General features: G+C 48.4%; 1 protein-coding gene across 1 annotated transcript in view; it reads right to left on the reverse strand.

Annotated features, from left to right (window-relative positions):
* Positions 1–17,972, reverse strand: part of TMEM132B (transmembrane protein 132B) — a 373,840-nt gene that overhangs the window by 210,585 nt on the left and 145,283 nt on the right. The window contains exon 2 of the mRNA XM_023241277.2: positions 12,773–13,664. Coding sequence (XP_023097045.2) covers positions 12,773–13,664 — 892 coding nt within the window. The remainder of the gene's footprint in view (positions 1–12,772; positions 13,665–17,972) is intronic.

Genomic DNA, 17,972 nt, shown 5'->3' on the forward strand with positions numbered 1-17,972 from the left:
TATATTTGATTAATTCAAGGGAAATCAAGAAAGAAGGAATATAGAAGGACAAAAAAAAAAAAAGATGAGGCAAATGAACAGCAAATAGCAGAAGAACAGACATAAATCCAGTCCTCTCAGTATTTATAAGAAATATAAACAGGCTACACGTACTCCTGGGAAGGACGGAGGAAACCCCACTCACCTGCGGACACCAAGTGAGGCATGAGGGAAACGGCAGCTACCTGAAGACACTGGAGAGAGAACAGAAACTGGCCGATCACAGTGGGGAGCACACACTCAGAGAAGGACAGCTCTAAGAAAGGACTGCCCCATTTTTGCTGCATTTAGCCTGAAAGATAGTGCAATCATCCTTGTGGGAGGCCAAGGAAGCACCACCCATGGGAGGGATGCAGGAGTTTTGTTTTGTTTTGTTTTGTTGCATGGGGGTGGAGGAGGTGGCTGGGGCAGCAGGGGGAAGCAGAGGACTGAGTCTATAGTCTCTGAGGCAGCTAAAGAGAGATAAGGGAATCACGGAAGGGTAAGAGCAGGAGAGGACACGCCCAAATTACACCTGCCGATATGTGTGGCTGAACCCCGAACAACGTATATGCAGACCAGCCTCAGAACATCTCAGCTCAAGACAAAAGGTTGATGCCGAGACTGGAGTTGTGACCCAAAAGATTTTCGCGTCCAGTCCATCCAAATTAACTGTCTGCTGAGACAAAGGAGACAGCACTCAGTGGCGAATAACAAAATCCAGAGTCATGACATGACGTTCTTAATATCCAAGATTAATATCCAAAATCGCTCAAAATTTGAACATTTGAAAAAAGAAGTCTCATTCAAGAGTGAGAAGACAATCTAACGGAGACCAACTCTGGGATCACTAGACGTTGGAATGACAGGAAAAGGATTTTAAAACTGATTTATAACTGGCCTCGGTGATGGAAAAGAAAACATGCTCTCAGTGAATGAAGAGCCAAGAAATCTCAGCAGGTAAATAAAAATTATAATAAAAGAACAAAACTGAACATCTAGAACTAAAGACTACAGTATCTGTAAGTGAAATTTCACTGGATAAACTTAATAGCCAAATAGAGACGAAAAGGAAAGATTCGGTGAACTTGAAGATAAGTCAATAGAAGATACCCAAGTGTCAACAGAGCAAGTGTAAAAATGGGGGATAAAATGAACAGAGCCACAGAGAACCGTTATCTAATAGCAAAAGATCTAAATAATATTCTATAATTGACATGCAAAGGAGTGAGGAAAAGAGACAGAAAAAAATTTTTTAATATAAAATGGTTGAAAAGTTCCCAAAAGTGGGAGATAGACATAAATGTACAAATTCAAGGACACAACAAACCCAAGGCAAGATAAACTTGAAAACGCCATGCTTCTGCACATCGTAGTCACACTGTTGAAAGGCAGAGACAACAAACAAAGCAACAAAAAGAAAAACAACACATTGGGGCACCTGGGTGGCTCAGTCGGTTAAGCGTCCGACTCTTGGTTTCGGCTCAGGTCATGATTTCATGGTTCATGGGTTCAAGCCCCACATTGGGCTCTGCACTCACAATGCAGAGCCTGCTTGGGATTCTGTCTCTCTGCCCCTCCCCTATTCTCATGCTCTCTATCTGTCTCAAAATAAATAAATAAACTTAAAAAAATAAAGTGCTAAACATCTTTAAAAGTGGGGAAAAAACCTTTCCAATCTAGAATTCCATAAATAGCAAAGATACTCTTCCAGAATGAGGATAAACATTTTTCAGATAAAAGAAAACAAAGGGAATTAATTGCCAGCAAATATGTACTCCAAAAATACAGCCAAGAGAACCCCTTCATGCTGCGAAAAAATGGCACCAGATGAAAAAACAGACCCCCAGAAAGGAATGGAAAGAAAGCATCAGAAATGGCAAAAGTCTAGATGAATACAAAAAGCTATTTGGGGGGGGAGGGGTTGTTGTTTTTTGTTTTTTTTGCTTTTTCCTCTTAATTTCCATTTAATACGTAAAACTATTTAAAGCAAAAATTATGATATTGTCTTCTAGGGCATTTAAAATGTAACTACATAAAATCACGTTAGCATAAGAGGTGGTTAAGTGGACCCACTATCTACATTTTACAAGAAGTGGTGACTCAAAGTAGAATGTGAAAAGTGTATACACTGCAATCCCTGTAGCAGCCACTAGGACTATAATTCAAGAAAGTGCAGCTGAAAAGCCTACAGAAAATTTAAACATGTATTCTTTAAAATATTCAAATCATCCCCAAAAAAGGCAGGAAGGAAAGAACAGAGAAATAGCAAACAGACAAAGCAAATAGAAAACAAATAATAAAATGGTGTCTCTAAGTCTAACCACATCAGTAACTACACTAAATATCAATGGAATAATCTCTCTAACCAAAAGAGACACTGTCAAAGTAGATAAAAATACAAGACACAACTATATACTCTCTACAAGAGACACACTCTAAGGACAAAGACAAAGATAAGTGAATTTGGTAGGGCTGCAGGACACAACATAAAAGCCAACTGTATTTGGGGTACATGGAGGGCTCAGTCAGTTAAGCATACGACTTCAGCTCAGGTCATGATCTCACAGTTTGTGGGTTCGAACCCCACGTCAGGCTCTGTTTTGGTTTGGTTTCTGTGTCTCCCCCTCTCTCTGCTCCTCCCTCATTCATGTTCTGTCTCTGTCTCTCAAGAATGAGTAAAAGTTTAAAAAAAATTTTTAAGCCAACTGTATTTGTACACACAGCAATGAAAAATTAGAAAAATTTTTAAAAAAAGATCAACAACCCCATTTATAATATTATTTAAAACTAAAATACTAAAGAATACAGTTAATAAAAAACATGCAAGGCCTACACCCTAAAAACTACAAAGTACTTCTGAAGACGATTAAAAACGTAAATAAAATGGAGAAATACGCCGTGTTCATGGACTGAAAGATTCCATGTTGCTAAGATGGCAATTTTCCATATGTTGATCTATATGTGAATCACGTGAATGTTGAATCCCAGCTAATGGTGTGCATGCTGAACTACGTGGAAGAAAGGGAACGGATACGTGCAGTTTACTTCCAAATGCATCCAAAAATAAGATGGATTGATGGATGGAGATGTAAGTGATGAGGCAAGTGTGGCAAAATAGTCATGGTAGCGTCTACGTGGTGGGCGTAAGGATTCTCCCCATCAATTTCTTTCAACTTTGCCCTACGTCTGGGATTTTTCACAATAAAATGCTGGGGAAACTACAATTATGAAATATTTCCCACATCTGAAAGAGCACGGGGAATGGTAAAATGAACAAATGAACACTCATAACTCCGACCAACATGCTTGACAAATTAAGACACACAGACACAGCTGAAGCTCCCTGGGTACGTTCACACCAGCTCCCTTGCTGCTGGTGTTCACGATGCCCACGCGTGTTTTGTGCCGCTGACTACACACGAACGCATTTACACACAGCAAACAGAACTGTACTGCATGTTCTGAACTGTATCCTGCTGTAGGTATGAGTTGATAATTTGCTCTCCTCTTCCCCTTCAACTTAGAATTTAGAGACTTATCCAACAACTGTGACAAGAAGTCATTGTATATATATTTAGCTTAGTTATTTATCCATTCTGTCTGATGGATGCTGCAGCAAAACCGTATCTAGATGTGGCCTCTCTGAGCAGACGATGGTAGCCAAGCACTCAGATTCTGGGAATGGAAAGGCCTGGGTTCAGATCCTGACTTCGTGGCTTCAGGGCCTTGAGGACGTCACGTATCTTTCCGAGGCTCCGCAGGACGGGATGAGGGAGACCAGCTGTCTTGTCCCTTCTCTCTTTGCACTGCCCAGTCTCTGGCCAAGGCCCACCACTGGTCAAACCAAACCAGAGGAGAGACACATGCACCTTCACACACGCACGCACCTACATGCATGTGCACACACACGTGCAGAAACAATCATCCAGCGATATACTGGATGTAATGGGGCCACGCCTGGCAAACATTACGATCAGGGAGCTGGTGCCCGGGACAAGGCAACCCTAAGGAGGGAGAGGAAAGAGGGTCATGAGTCTGAGTGACAAGGTCAGGCACAGTCACATCCCAGCCACTTGGAGACAAAAACCTGGCACAAGGGAACACCCACCACAACTGCTGCTGCCCCACTATGCCCACGGGCAAGAGAATATCCTGAAGATAATCATGTCAACCTCCTAGCACAACTTCCGGGATCAGTGATAAGTATCGGGAGCGCCTGGGTGGCTCAGTCGGTTGAGTGTCAGACTTCAGCTCAGGTCATTATCTGCTGGTTCGTGGGTTTGGAGCCCGTGTCAGGCTCTGTGCTGACAGCTCAGAGCCTGGAGCCTGCTTCAATTCTGTCTCCTTCTCCCTCTCTGTCCCCTTCCCTGCTCTCTCTCTCTCTCTCTCTCTCTCTCTCTCTCTCTCTCTCTCTCTCTCAAAAACAAAATAAACATTAAAAAAGTTCAAGGGGCACCTGGGTGGCTCAGTCAGTTAAGCATCTGATTTCAGCTCAGGTCATGATCTCGTGGTTCGTGGGTTCGAGCCCCACGTCGGGCTCTGTGCTGACGGCTCAGAGCCTGGAGCCTGCTTCAAGTTCTGTGTCGTTCTCCCTCCCTCTCTCTGCCCCCACCCCTCACCTCACTCTCTCTCAAAAATAAAAATAAACATTAAAAAAAAACCAAAACATCAAAGCGTGGCTTGGCCCAGCTCATCATTCGCTACATTTTCAGGCACCACTATAATCTGGGTATACTCCAATTTTCCAAAATTGTGACCTGGTCTAAAGCTCTCTGCGCAAATCGAAATCCCCTTTTGTAGTTAGAATCCTCAAGCCTCTGACATTGACACTTGTTCCTGCCAGCCTCCGTCAGAACTCCAAGACTCCAGCGCACTTGGGAGGGAAAACAAGGCAGAGGTGGGGCCACGCGCCATGTACTAAGTAATGGAAACAGGCTGACTAAACTCAGCGGGGCTAGTCGAACATGCTGAGCAAGTCATGGTTTGTTTGGGAAATGATCACCTGCCTCCTTCCTAAGCTCTGCCAAAATCTCAGCCCTAAGCTCTAGACTTGATCTGGGCTTCAAGACCGCAGGTGTCAGAGCTCCTGTGTCTGGGAAATCGGAGTTTTCCTTGGGGAGGAAATTAATAAAGCCCGGATTTGTGGCACACCTGAGTCACGTTCACCAAACAGGTTGCTGGGTTTTTTTTTAAGCGTGAAAGTAAGCGCTGAGATTATTAACATCCGAAACGGGGGACCATGAGACAGGTATGGGCTCTGAAGCGGGCAGACCTGGCTGGAGTCCTGGCTCTGTCCCCTTCTGGCCCTGCGACCCTCGGGCAAGTGACCAAGTGCTTCGGAGCCCGTTCCTTATCTCTAAGTAGTGGACACAGGTAAGTTCCAGAGCTGTCCTGAGGATGATACGAGATAATACTCATAGAGTCTAATGGGGAGCCTGGAACGTGACAGGTGCTCGTTCGGTAGCTGTGGTGAGTATCGGGTCCCCCGCAGCGGGTACTGGAGGAAGCATCCAGAATCCACTCAGATGCTGCCGACAGCGGCACCAAACATCACAGGCAAAATCACGGCCAAGTGCCTTCCTGCGTGATCTTGTTTCCTCTTCGCAGCCTTCCTGAAGGACAGGTGCTATGACTAGTTTTATTACACAAGACAGGAAGGGAAGGCTCAGAGAGGTGCTGTAACTTGCACAAGGTCACAGAGTCAGTAAGAAGGAGCTCAGATCTGACCACAAGCCTCACTAACTCTAACCACTCGGAAAACGTGCCTCCCGAGAGTGTCCTGGGAACACCACACTCGTTGGTCACATTGCCCCATCCATGTACATCCTCCTGTTTCCTTTCATTAGTCAAAAGCTACCCATCCTCCGTAGGCTCCTCCTCTGGGAAGCCTGCCCTGGTTAACTCCTGCGGACTGCACTGATCTCCCTTCTCTGGCTTCACTCCCTGTCCACACGGCTTCCTCAGGGGCTTACTGAATTTCTAGGTGATGCTTCAAGTCAAGAACGTTCAGTCCCCTCAAAGCCTTCTGGAGCCCCTGAGGGCACAGACAATCTTCCTCAGTTCCAGAACCCAGCAGACAAAGTCTTAACGAGTTGCTTATTGGCTCACTTCTTTATGTACATTCAAATAAGAAGTGACCAGGAAGAACCAAGACTGTTCTATAATATTCATTTCTAATTGACTTCTTTAAAAATTACCACATTAGGGGCTCCTGGCTGGCTCAGTCAGTAGAACATGTGACTCTTGATCCTGGGATCATGAGTTCGAGCCCCATGTTGGGTGTAGAGCCTACTGATAAAACAGATGAATAAGTAAATAAATTTTTACCAAAATTACCACATTCTAGGCAAGAATCACGATAGGTACCGTAATTCATGAGCCAAAGTATAATGTGAAGAAGGATATTTGCATAGTCTCCAAGTATCTTCCCAGATGCTTTTATTCCTAATTACAAAGAGTGGGAAAACAAATTTGCTGTGGAGAGCTAAGTAACCAAGGTCAACATCACCGGTGATAAGACACAGACAACATCACCTACCTCCTGTATGACGCACTGAGGACACAGCCCCTCGTTGGCTTTCCGCCCAATATGCACATCCTTGACCTAATCAGGAGAAAGCCTCAGATAAACTCAAGCTGAGAAATATTCTCAAAAATAACTGGCTGGCATGCCTCAAAACTATGAAGGTCATGAAAGAGGAAAAAAAAGACTAGGGAACAGAATTCGGCAGACTAAGGTGACAGGACAACTTGATGCAATGTGGGATCCTGAACTAGACCCTGGGGCAGAAAAAGGGCATTATGGGAACAACTGAAAGTTGTTTGGGGTTTTTTTTTACGATTTTTTAAGCTTATTTTTTTTAATCTCATTTTTGAGAGAGAGAGAGAGACAGCACAAGTAGGGGAGGAACAGAGAGAGAGGGAGACACAGAATCCAAAGCAGCTCCAGGCTCCGAGCTGTCAGCACAGAGCCTGATGTGGGGCTCGAACCCATGAACCGTGAGATCATGGCCTGAGCCGAAGTCGGATGCTCAACCAACTGAGCCCACCCAGGCGCCCCTATTTACTTATTTTTTTTGAGAGAGAGAGAAAAGCATGAGTGGGGGAGCAGCAGAGAAGGAGGAGAGAGAATCTCAAGCAAGTTCTGCACAGATCCCGACATAGGGCTCAAACTCATAAAACTGGGAGATCATGACCTGAGCTGAAACCAAGAGTCCAACGCTTAACCGACTGAGCCACCCAGGCGCCCTGGAAGTTTTTAATAATGCCTGTAGGTTGGTTAATAATTTATACCCACGTTAACTCCCCACTTTTTGTTTGTTTGTTTCTTCCAAGATTTCATCTCCTATAGCTTTGATACTCACACTGTGTTTATGTGCAGTGTCAGCCTCAGGAGACACTGGAGCTTTTGAAACTTTTCCCTAAGTCTAAAGTTATTCCAAAACAAAATGTTTGAAAAATAAATGCAATAAAATGTAAATATGCTGTGTTCTGCTTGTTTCCATCATGGAACTTAGCATGGGTTCCAGTTATGCACAATTTTGCTCACTTGCTTCTTTACTGTCCTCCTCCATCGAGAATGTGAACTTGAACTTGCGAGTGTGAACTCAATTCCCTACAGCACATGCTCAACCCCCTTGTAAATAGAGACCAGGTTGGGGGCTCCTGGGTGGCTCAGTCGGTGAAGCATCCGACTTCGGCTCAGCTCATGATCTCACAGTCTGTGAGTTCGAGCCCCACGTCGGGCTCTGTGCTGACAGCTCAGAGCCTGGAGCCTGCTTCCGATTCTGTGTTTCCCTCTCTGTCTGTTCCTCCCCTGCTCGCACTCTCTCTCTCAAAAATAAATGTTAAAAAAAATATATTCAAATAGAGGCCAGGCTGCAAGTTCACAGTTTTCTGCGGGTTGAGGATACGTACTTAGAACTTAGTAGTGTTTTGTTGTTGTTCCTGAAATTTATTTTTATAACACCCTTTCACAGGAACAAGTTATATTGGGTTCTATTTACGGTGCCAAATGTTAGCTTTCCTTTTTAAATATGTACGTTTTTTAAGTATTTTTAATTCAAAGAAAAAAAATAAATAAAAAGTGCAAGAAGGCACATGAATATGACCTGACTTATGAAGGAGGAACACGGTGGTACCTAACGTGACAAAAAGATTCCAAAGGTGATGTGTGAATTACTGAAGTTCAGTGATTACTATCAGTAATTACTGACAGACCATGTCTGATTAGAAATGGTGAATCGTTTCTCACGTTATAGCCACGAGGACTCTCTTGCCAGAATTGGAGCCTCTAAGGTTAAGCCTTCAATAGCTATGAAGCTGTTATTTATTTACATCGTGAATTCATACAGTCCTGACAATTCATACCCTTTGTCCAAGAACAATGCTTTGCAATACCTCCAAATTCATTTATTCATCCAACAAATGTTTGCTGAGCACTTAGTATGTACCACATACTGTTCTAGATCCTTAGGACACATCAAAGGAGATCCAAGTCCCTGCCTCATAGACCTCACATTCTAGCCAGAAGAGGTGAACCATTAATAATGATACGTTAGGTCACTGACACGTCAAGTGATATGTCAGAAATCAGAGCAGGGCAGGGGGTAGTGGGACAGGGGTCGAGTGTTAAATTGGGGGGGGGGGCTGGGTCCTTGAGAACACTGGTGGCTGGTGCTGACGGAGTGAGGACGAGAGTCATAGCAGATGAGCTCAAGAAGATGATGAGGCCAGATCACACGGGGCCTGCAGGCCGGTGGAAGGACTCTGGCTTTTGCACAAGAAGAGACTTGAGGGGACAAGGGAGGAGGCAGGCAGGCTTTTGTAGGGGTCCAGCCGAGAGAGGACCCTGGCTAGGACCTGGGTCACAGCGATGGAGGAAGTTCGATTCCGGATACGTGCAAGGAAGCACCCCACGGTCTGCTGTCACTCATACGTAGAGTGTCAGAGAATGAGAAAAGCCAATCACAGTTATTAGGGGTTTGGCCTCAGCTACCAGATGATGATGGAAGAACCTGTCTGAGCACAAAGTTGACACTTCATAGTCACTCAAGGCATATGCTGTCCCTGTGTGTAGAAGGGGAAACTATGGCACAGAGAGATTAAGCAACCTGCCCAAGGTCACACAGCTGGAACGTGGCAGAGGCAGGATTCAAACACGGGCAGCCTGGCTCCAGAGCCCATGATCTTAACCACTGCTTAACGGGACAGGAGGTCAGCCCAAGGGGCTCTCTGTGGGAGCTGAGAAAGCGCTGTTTTAATAAATCAGGCATAAATTCTCCGGGGTCTCTCGGGGACATTATATTTGGAGCGGGGAAGATTTCGGGGCATTTCAACCTTTCTTGGAAGTGTACCAAAGACCTACCTGAGCCCAGCCTAGCACTGCCTTCCCGGCAGCCCCCGGCCCCTCCCGACCACTTTACTACCCCTTTGCTGAAAGGCTTTGCAAGGCATGGCCAGATTCAGATACTGATGTTTAACAGAAGCTATTTCGGTATCAGAGATTAATCAACTCAAGTGTTGTTCAAACTGGCCCCGATACAACGTGCGGTCGGAAGCACAGCAACGTGACAAGTGAAGACGCACACATCTGCCCCCCGCCCCCTTCCATGCGTCTCCGGCTCTGCACTTAGATCTCGGCAAATCTTTCGCACGTTCCTGCTTTGATCCAAGGCCTCATCCGAGCCAGGGTGAAATATGTCACATTTCATTCATAAAAGACACGATTAGAACACACAATCAGTTATGCTGGGAAATAACACGTTTCCCCAGGCCTAAAAACAGTGTTTTATTCTGAGAGATTGAATATACAAATGGGCCAAATACAGTAACAAAACTCCGACCCGCCACCTTGCAGTGACCAGGACCAAAGGCCGGACCACACAGCCTCTGCAGTCAGTCGCCAGCCCAGAAAGGTCTGAACTTGGGTGTGTGGCTGCCGGCTTCCCTTGTTATTGCCTCTGCTTCTAGCTCTGGGCCAAGCAGAAAAAGCCATCACAGAGGATGCTCACTTCTCGCTAACCAACCTCCAGCCTCCCCACACCGGCAGCCTCTGACCCGAGCAGACCCAAGCCTTCCCTGGCTTCCACCAGGAGCCCCCCGACTCCCGCCCGCCCTGAAGTCTCCTCCAGACACAGGTGATGGTGACTGGCTCCCTTGGCGTAGGAAGCTCTGACTCGTTTGTTCTCAGTTGGGTGAGGCACAATTTCAGCGCCTTGTTTCTCTGGCCACAAAACAGACCATAATAAACAACAGTCCTGGGGCGCCTGGGGGACTCAGTCGGTCGAGCAACCGACTTTGGCTCAGGTCATGATCTCACAGTCTGTGAGTTCGAGCCCCGCGTCAGGCTCTGTGCTGACGGCTCGGAGCCTGGAACCTGCTTCAGATTCTGTCTCCCTCTCTCTCTGCCCTCCCCCACTCATACTCTGTCTCTGTCTCAAAAATAAATAAAAACACTTTGGATTCTGTGTCTCCCTCTCTCTCTGCCTCTCCCCTGCTCACACTCTGTCTCTGTCTCAGAAATAAATAAACATTTTAAAAAATTTTGTTTTAAAAAAGAACAGTCCTATGTAGGGACGGAGGACGACAAGAGACTCGAGGCTGACCCAGAACGGTTCAACGGGTGGAGATTGGTCCCCATCAGGACATGGAGGACGGCCCAGAAGAGTGTTTCAAATGGGGGTTCCTGGCTCACAAATGCAGACCCATGCCCGAAACCCAGTGCTCGCCCAACTCATGACTTCAGCAGGTAACCCCTAAACTCTCCAAGTCTCTTTCCACACCCACAGTTCGTGCTCCACCTCCCAAGGCAAAGTCCCTGTGAGAACCCACTTCAGCGCTCCAATCGACTTCGGCGGGAGGGAAGCAGACTCGAGGGTTTCTGCTCACCGCCACGATGACGCTTCGGGGCCCCCTGCACTCTCCACGTGGGGTCCTCTTCCAGCCGCATCGGCCTCCGCCTCCCTAAGTTAACCCTCAGCTCTGGGATGGCTGGTGGGCGTGCACAGCCCGGGTGCGCCAGCTGCCCGTCCTGTCTGCCAGGCGGGAAGGGGGTGCTGTGAGGGGACGAAGGGCCCCCAGGGCCTTCCAGAGCCGACCACTGCACACCCAACACTCTCTAGCTGTGCGACCTCGGGCAAGCTCCTTACCCTCTCTGTGCCTCAGGAAACATAGCGATAACAGTAGTACTCGTCTCCTTGAGTCGTTTGTTGGCAGAATTCCGTGAGTCCGTGCATGTCAACGACTTCGAACGTGGCCCAGACCGTTCTCCGTCCCCCATCATTTATGTCATTTCCCTGGCCTGAAATGCCTTCCCAACCAGGCTCCCTTGGCCACCAGACCATCAGCTCTCCCTTTCCTCAAACTCCTCACCCAACAATGTTCTCTCTACACCAAGGAGGGCAAGTAAGTTAAATGTCAACCACTCCACCTTCGCAGGGACTGGTAGGGGCTGCAGGGACTCCTGGGCTCAACGCTGCAGTCCATTAACACTGTCTGCCACGGCAGAGGGAGTGCTGAAGAGCTGCAGTCGATTAGTGATGTCTGCCCGGACAGGAGGCGCGCGCTCTGTGGTATGAGTGCAGAAGCCAGACCCCTGCCCTCCTGGGTCTATCGCAAGCATCTGAAGCTAAGGGAATCTCTGTAGAGCCAGAGCCGGGCTTTGGACCACGCCAGCCCCAGCACTGGAGTGACTGGCACAGGACTGGGTCCAAGCTAAGTTCTGACTCAGTTGTCACCGAGACTAACTCAAGCGGCTCCAAATAGGAACCGTGCTTCCTGCAGGCGGCTAAAACCCCTCTTGGGGTCTGCCAGAGCCTCGGGATCCTTTCGGCTCGAACGAACACACTCCCCAACAGGTGTATCGGCCTCCGTCAGAATCAGAAGGACCGCGGTGCGGCATTAACGATTCATTCCCACGTCTCGCCTGCAACCAAACAAAGCAAGCCTTGCTGGGCAGCCCCCTGGCCTCCGAGCGCTAGGGGATAACCACAGGCTAGCCTCCGGTGTCGAGACCAGGCACTGTGCCAAGAGCCTCACTAACCTGATCAACCCCCACGGCAACCCCGAGAGACCCGGCCCGTCGGTATCCCGACCTTACGCACGAGGAAACAGAAGCCCAGAGAAGCTAGAAGGCTTGCCCCAGGACGGAGCCACAGATCCGACCGGTATCCCACGAAGCTTCGTGAGCAAAACAAGCTGAAGACAGGTTTGCCCCCCAGCACAGAGAAGCTCCCCACTTTTTGCAACCCTAAAACTGCGTCTTCATCGTACAGATAGAGACTGCTGGTTTGCTTGACCAAAGGATTCTTTACCGACGAAAGCCCGAGAGGTCGGGGACACTAGCTCAGAAAGCTCGGTCGCATAGTCAGAAGGTGGAATTCATCTGCAAAGTTTCCCCTTACGGGCAGCAAAACAGGGTTCTGTCCGCCAAGTCAAGGCCGGCAGTGACAGGTTCAGACTATCATGTGACAGCTTAGCTCCCAGCCTGAAATGCTGCTCTCAGAGCATCTGTTTTTATTCCTGGCTTCACAGCAGAATAACCCAGGGAGCTTATAGAAAATGCAGGTGCCCAGGGCCCACCCCCAAATATCCTGCTTTACTCTGTCATCTTGCGTCGGTCCCCATCCCGTGTCCGTCAGTCTCCTCGCTATCCTGGGCACTCAGCAGACGACCAACACCCCATTACTAACGGACAGTTCATTGACCGCAAGCTGACTTCTCCCCCGCCCGACCCGGCCCGGCCACTTACCTGAGAGTAAAGTGGTCTGCCACAGAGCCACTGGTCAGGGAGACCAAAAAGGTGGCCGTGTCCCCTTCCCGGACGAGGTTCAGGGGCACCGAGACGACGACGTTCTCGTCCAGGCTCACCAGGGACCACTTGAGGTCGTCCTGAGTCGGGTAGACCACCACACTCCCGATCCTCTCCCGGGCCGGAGACGCCTGCTGGGGGCCGTCCTGGCCGGAGTGGATGTTGTTCTCCCACTTGCTGTCCTCCTCCAGCAGGCACTGGCCGGCCTGGTCGGCCGGGTAGAGCGAGAAGAAGAGCTCCATGGCGGTGCCGCCCAGCAGGGCGGGGATCTCCTCCTCGGGCTCCAGGTCCAGCCCGGAGCTGAACCACTCGGGAAGCAGCTCCAGCTCGGCCACACACAGCCCCGGGTCCCCTCGCAGCCGGCAGCTGGCCGCCACCTCTCTGGCCTCGGGGAAGGCGAACATCTTGACGCACGGGAGGTCTTCCTCGGGGTCGCCGTCATCCCAGTGCGTCCCAGTCACGTAGAACAGCGTCTGCACCTTGGGCCTGTTGGAGTAGACAGAGCTGTCGAGGATGTGAGATTTCAGCTTCCAGTTGAAGGGAAACTTCTCCGTGTTTCCGAAGGACGTGGAGGTCAACAAGAGGTCCTGGGGGATGGGCTTCTCCGCTGAAAACGGGCCATAGCTGGCGTTGACGGTCGGGGGGCTCCGGGCCCGGTAGATGAACAGTGACTCCACCCGGGCCTGCAGACTGGAGTTCCTCGTGACGTCCTGGTTGGCCTCTTTAAGGAAGAAGGCTTCCTCCGCGTCAGCGATGCGCAGGCTCGTGGGCAGGTAGGCAGGGAGCGAGGAGAACCTCTGCAGGCTGTCCACGATCCCTCGGCTCTCGGTCTCTGTGCGGGAGAGGAAAGCAGAGGAAGAATGAAGGCCGGGCCCCAGCGTGAGGGGCACCGTCTGCCCCCGCCGCCCCCTGGCCACGCCGGGCCCCGGCACAGGGCTCTTCGGGGACTCCCCCAAAGCAGCCGGTGTTGAGTGGGAAGGAGCCCATTTGCCACCGATCCGACAGCCTGCGGGCTCACAGGACCTCTCTGTGGGGTCACCCCACAGACAGGAGGCTACACACCCGTGATGCCCACCCGAGCCCACGTGCCATCGTGTGGCACCTCCACCTGCTGCGTCGTTCGGATACTTACGCTTCTGCCCATCCCTCCCAGACGCGTCGGACATTCCGACATCTCCATGATTCTTTTTTTAAGGGGATTCTTTAGTGTTTATTTATTTATTTTTGAGACAGGGGGAGGGAGAGAGAGAGAATTCCGAGCAGGCTCCACACGCTGTCAGCGCAGAGCCCGACGCGGGGCTCGAACTCACGAACTGTGAGACCACGACCTGAGCCAAAATAGTCAGATGCTTAACCGACTGAGCCCCCACCCAGGCGCCCCGACATCTCCGTGACTCTTACTGAAACGAGGGCGAAGCTATGGCTCCGCACTCCCGCTTCTAGAAAGCTCTCCTCCCGAAATACCAGGGAGAATGTACAGACGCTGATTTATCTACAAGGACGTCGGCTGAAGTTTCACTTTGCGAACAAACTGAGGGGCGCGTGTGCTGGGGCCAGGGGCCTGGATGTGAATCCTGAAGCTGCCACGTCCTGACTGATCGACCTGAGCAAGTGACTTTAGCCTCTCTGTGCCTCAAATGTCCTCATATAAAGTAGGAGGTAAACAGAAGTCCTACCCTACTGGGCTATTGTAGGAATTAATGAGTCGGTAAACATGAAGTGCTCAGGACCGTGCTGACCCCCATAAACACCAGCCAGTCTTTGCCTGTTACTGTCACTATTACCACTACCTGTTCAATGAAACCATTCTAAGGATTTATTCACAGAAAATGACATAAACTGCACATTTTTAATTTTTAAAAATTTTTGCAACACAGAGACAGAGTGTGAGCAGGGGAGGGGCAGAGAGAGAGGGAGACACAGAATCTGAAACAGGCTCCAGGCTCCGAGCCGTCAGCACAGAGCCCGACGTGGGGCTCAAACCCACAAACCGTGAGATCGTGACCCGAGCCGAGGTCGGACGCTCAACCGACTGAGCCACCCAGGCGCCCCTAAAGTGCACATTTTTACAGTGGATAACAGGCAGCTCTAAGAAAAATGAGGTAGAGCTACATAAACATACTTGGGGAAATGTCCACCATATTCCAATAAGTATAAAAAATTACAAATGTATCATATATGATCCTACTTGGGTATTATTTCAAGATTCCCTATGTATATATACACATGTATATAGTATATTTATGTTTGTGTGTCCATAGAACCAAAGAGAAAAGGTTTCACCTTTTAACATCTACTTTCTTTAAATTTGTGACAACTGTGTATTATTTGGTTAATTAAAATGTATACATATACATAAGCATGTGTATGTGTGTATGTATCCCTATAGGCATGTGTGTATGTTACTTTCAAATGGGAAAACACGGACCCAACAAGCTTTTTTTCAAACTAAGGAGAGTCCACCAGTAGGGGCACCTGGGTGGTTCAGTCGGTTAAGCGTCCGACTTCAGCTCAGGCCATGATCTCCCGGTTTGTGAGTTCGAGCCCCGTGTCGGGCTCTGTGCTGACAGCTCAGAGCCTGGAGCCTGTTTCAGATTCTGTGTCTCCCTCTCTCTCTCTCTCTCTTTTTCTCTCTCTCTGCCCCTCTCCCACTCATGCTTGCTCTCTCTCTCTCTCTCTCTCTCTCTCAAAAATAAATAAAAACATTAAACATTTTTTTAATAATAAATAAGGAGAGTCCACCAGAAACCAGGATTGGCAAATCAAGCCAAGAACAAACAGGGCTTCTCCCCTGCCCTGAAATAAATCTCCAGCCCTAAAGCCAGGGCAAGAAGAAATGCAACCTGGCGGGTGGGTTTAGCCTCCCTGGTTGACAAAAGGCAAACAAATACCACTCCATACACTCTAACTCCTGGTAACATTGTTTTCTGCAACCATTACGAATTCTGCAAAATACACTTTTCTTTTTATTTTTTTTACAGCTTATTTATTTTTGAGACGGAGAGCATGCGAGCATGTGTGTAAGCAGGGGAGGGGCAGAGGGAGACAGAGAGAGAGAGAGAGAGAGAGAGAGAGAGAGAGAGAGAGAGAGGATCCCAAGCAGCCTCCATGCTGTCAGCGCAGAGCGGACACAGGGCTCGATCTCACAGACCGTGAGATCATGACCTGAGCCAAAATCAAGAGTCGGACACTTAACTGACTGAGCCATCCAGGTGTCCCTGCAAAATAGACTTTTCTATTGATTTCATTTGGGGTGCCTTTTCAGGGCTGTCCTTGGTGAGCCTTCCTGGCCCAGAGGATGACAAAATTATAATGAGGAGATTAGGGAAAAGATACAACCACGTAGAGGCTGATGCATCATTTCCCCAAGAAGGTGTTCAGAAAGCCAGTTCTCCACAAAATACTGTACGATCTCACTTGCTTGTGTACCTAAAATAGTCAGAGTTATGGAAGCAGAGTTAGAGTGGTGATTGCCAGGGGCCGGGGTTGGGGGCGTGAGGTGGGGGTGGGGGTCAAATTTTCAACCGTCCAAGATGAATAATCTCTGGAGATCTAACGTAGAGCGTGTGACACAGTTAACAATCCTGTATCGTACATTGTAATTTGCTAAGAGCACAGATTTTAAATCAAATCGAAACACGCACACAGTAGCTCGGTAGAGGTAATGTATATGTTAATTAGCTTGTTTGTGGTGATTATATATACATGAGTACTTATATCAAAACATCAAATTGTACACCTTAAATACATACACTTTTTATATGTCAATGCTATCTCAGGAAAGGAAGGAAGGGAGGGAGGGAGGGAGGGAGGGAGGAAGGGCGGAAGGAAGGAAGGAAGATCTTTTCAAGTGTCATCAATATGGCCAGTGCCGTGTCAGATTAATTACTAGAGAAGCAGTTATTACCCATTTACTCCTCTGATTATCTATCAAACTATACTTACTAGTCATTTGTCATAGTTCCAGCACTGTGGCGTGTAGGGCCATCACGGGGACAAGACAGATGTGATTTCTGCCCCAAGGAGCTGGCAAAGTCTGGAGGCAGGCACAGCCAATGTATATGAGACAATTAGGAAACTGAGTGTTAACACCCTTAGAAACACCCATCCCAGGGGCGCCTGGGTGGCTCAGTCAGTTGAGCATCTGACTTCGGCTCAGGTCGTGATCTCACCGTCCGTGAGTTCGAGCCCTGCGTCGGGCTCATTGCCGTCAGCACAGAGCCTGCTTCAGATCCTCTGTCTCCCTCTCTCTCTGCCACTGTCCCACTCACTCTCTCTCAGAAAGAAAGAAAGAAAGAAAGAAAGAAAGAAAGAAAGAAAGAAAGAAAGAAAGAAAGAAAGACCCATCCCAGTAATTCCCCACCTAGCAACCGTGCTGGGGAGATAAACCAGAGATCAGAAAGGAGATCAACGTGGCAAGTAGGCTTGTCACAAGCAAGACTTGTCACGGCAACATACTGCAAGCAACGTAAAAACCCATCATGAGGGACACAACTAAGCAAATGTTGAAAGCCATACTGTGTGTGTGACATTAAGCACCACGATTTCAACGAACGTGGAGCGTCGCGAGAAAATGCTTACGCTGTGTTGAGTGAAAACGCAGACATCCAAACTCTACTTAAATTATCCCAAACCTGCTTACAATGTAATATGTATTATAATACATCGTATGTATCACATAGAACATACACGCATACACACGTAAACACGCACACCATATGTTGACTTTCATGCTGCAGACCTCCGCGTCCTCCCAAACGTGTCCCGTGGGACTGGGTAGGATTTGGATGGAACACAGAAGGGGGAGGCGGGAACTGACTTTCAAGAATTAGCCTCGTCGTAAGGCAAGTTTTAGCTGTTCCCACCACCAAGGGGCAATTTGCATTTCGACAACGTCAAGCCGTGCAGAAGCGCCATTTCATATGAAATTTAAATTAGTGTCTTGTTGGTTTATTTCCCGTCTCCAAACCAGGAATTTAAATTCTAGGTGAACCTGACCATGAAATAATGGGCAAAAAGGGAACATCTGCCTTGCGCAGCATGACGGTCCCCTTCAGCGGAGCCAAGTGGGCACCCGGCCGACCAGATTCAGGAAGCAAGAGGTAAGTCCAAATTTTACCTTCTTATAAAATGTAGGGGA

The sequence above is a fragment of the Felis catus genome, chromosome D3 (assembly GCF_018350175.1).
Source record: "Felis catus isolate Fca126 chromosome D3, F.catus_Fca126_mat1.0, whole genome shotgun sequence".
In the NCBI taxonomy this organism is placed as follows: Eukaryota; Metazoa; Chordata; class Mammalia; order Carnivora; family Felidae; genus Felis; species Felis catus.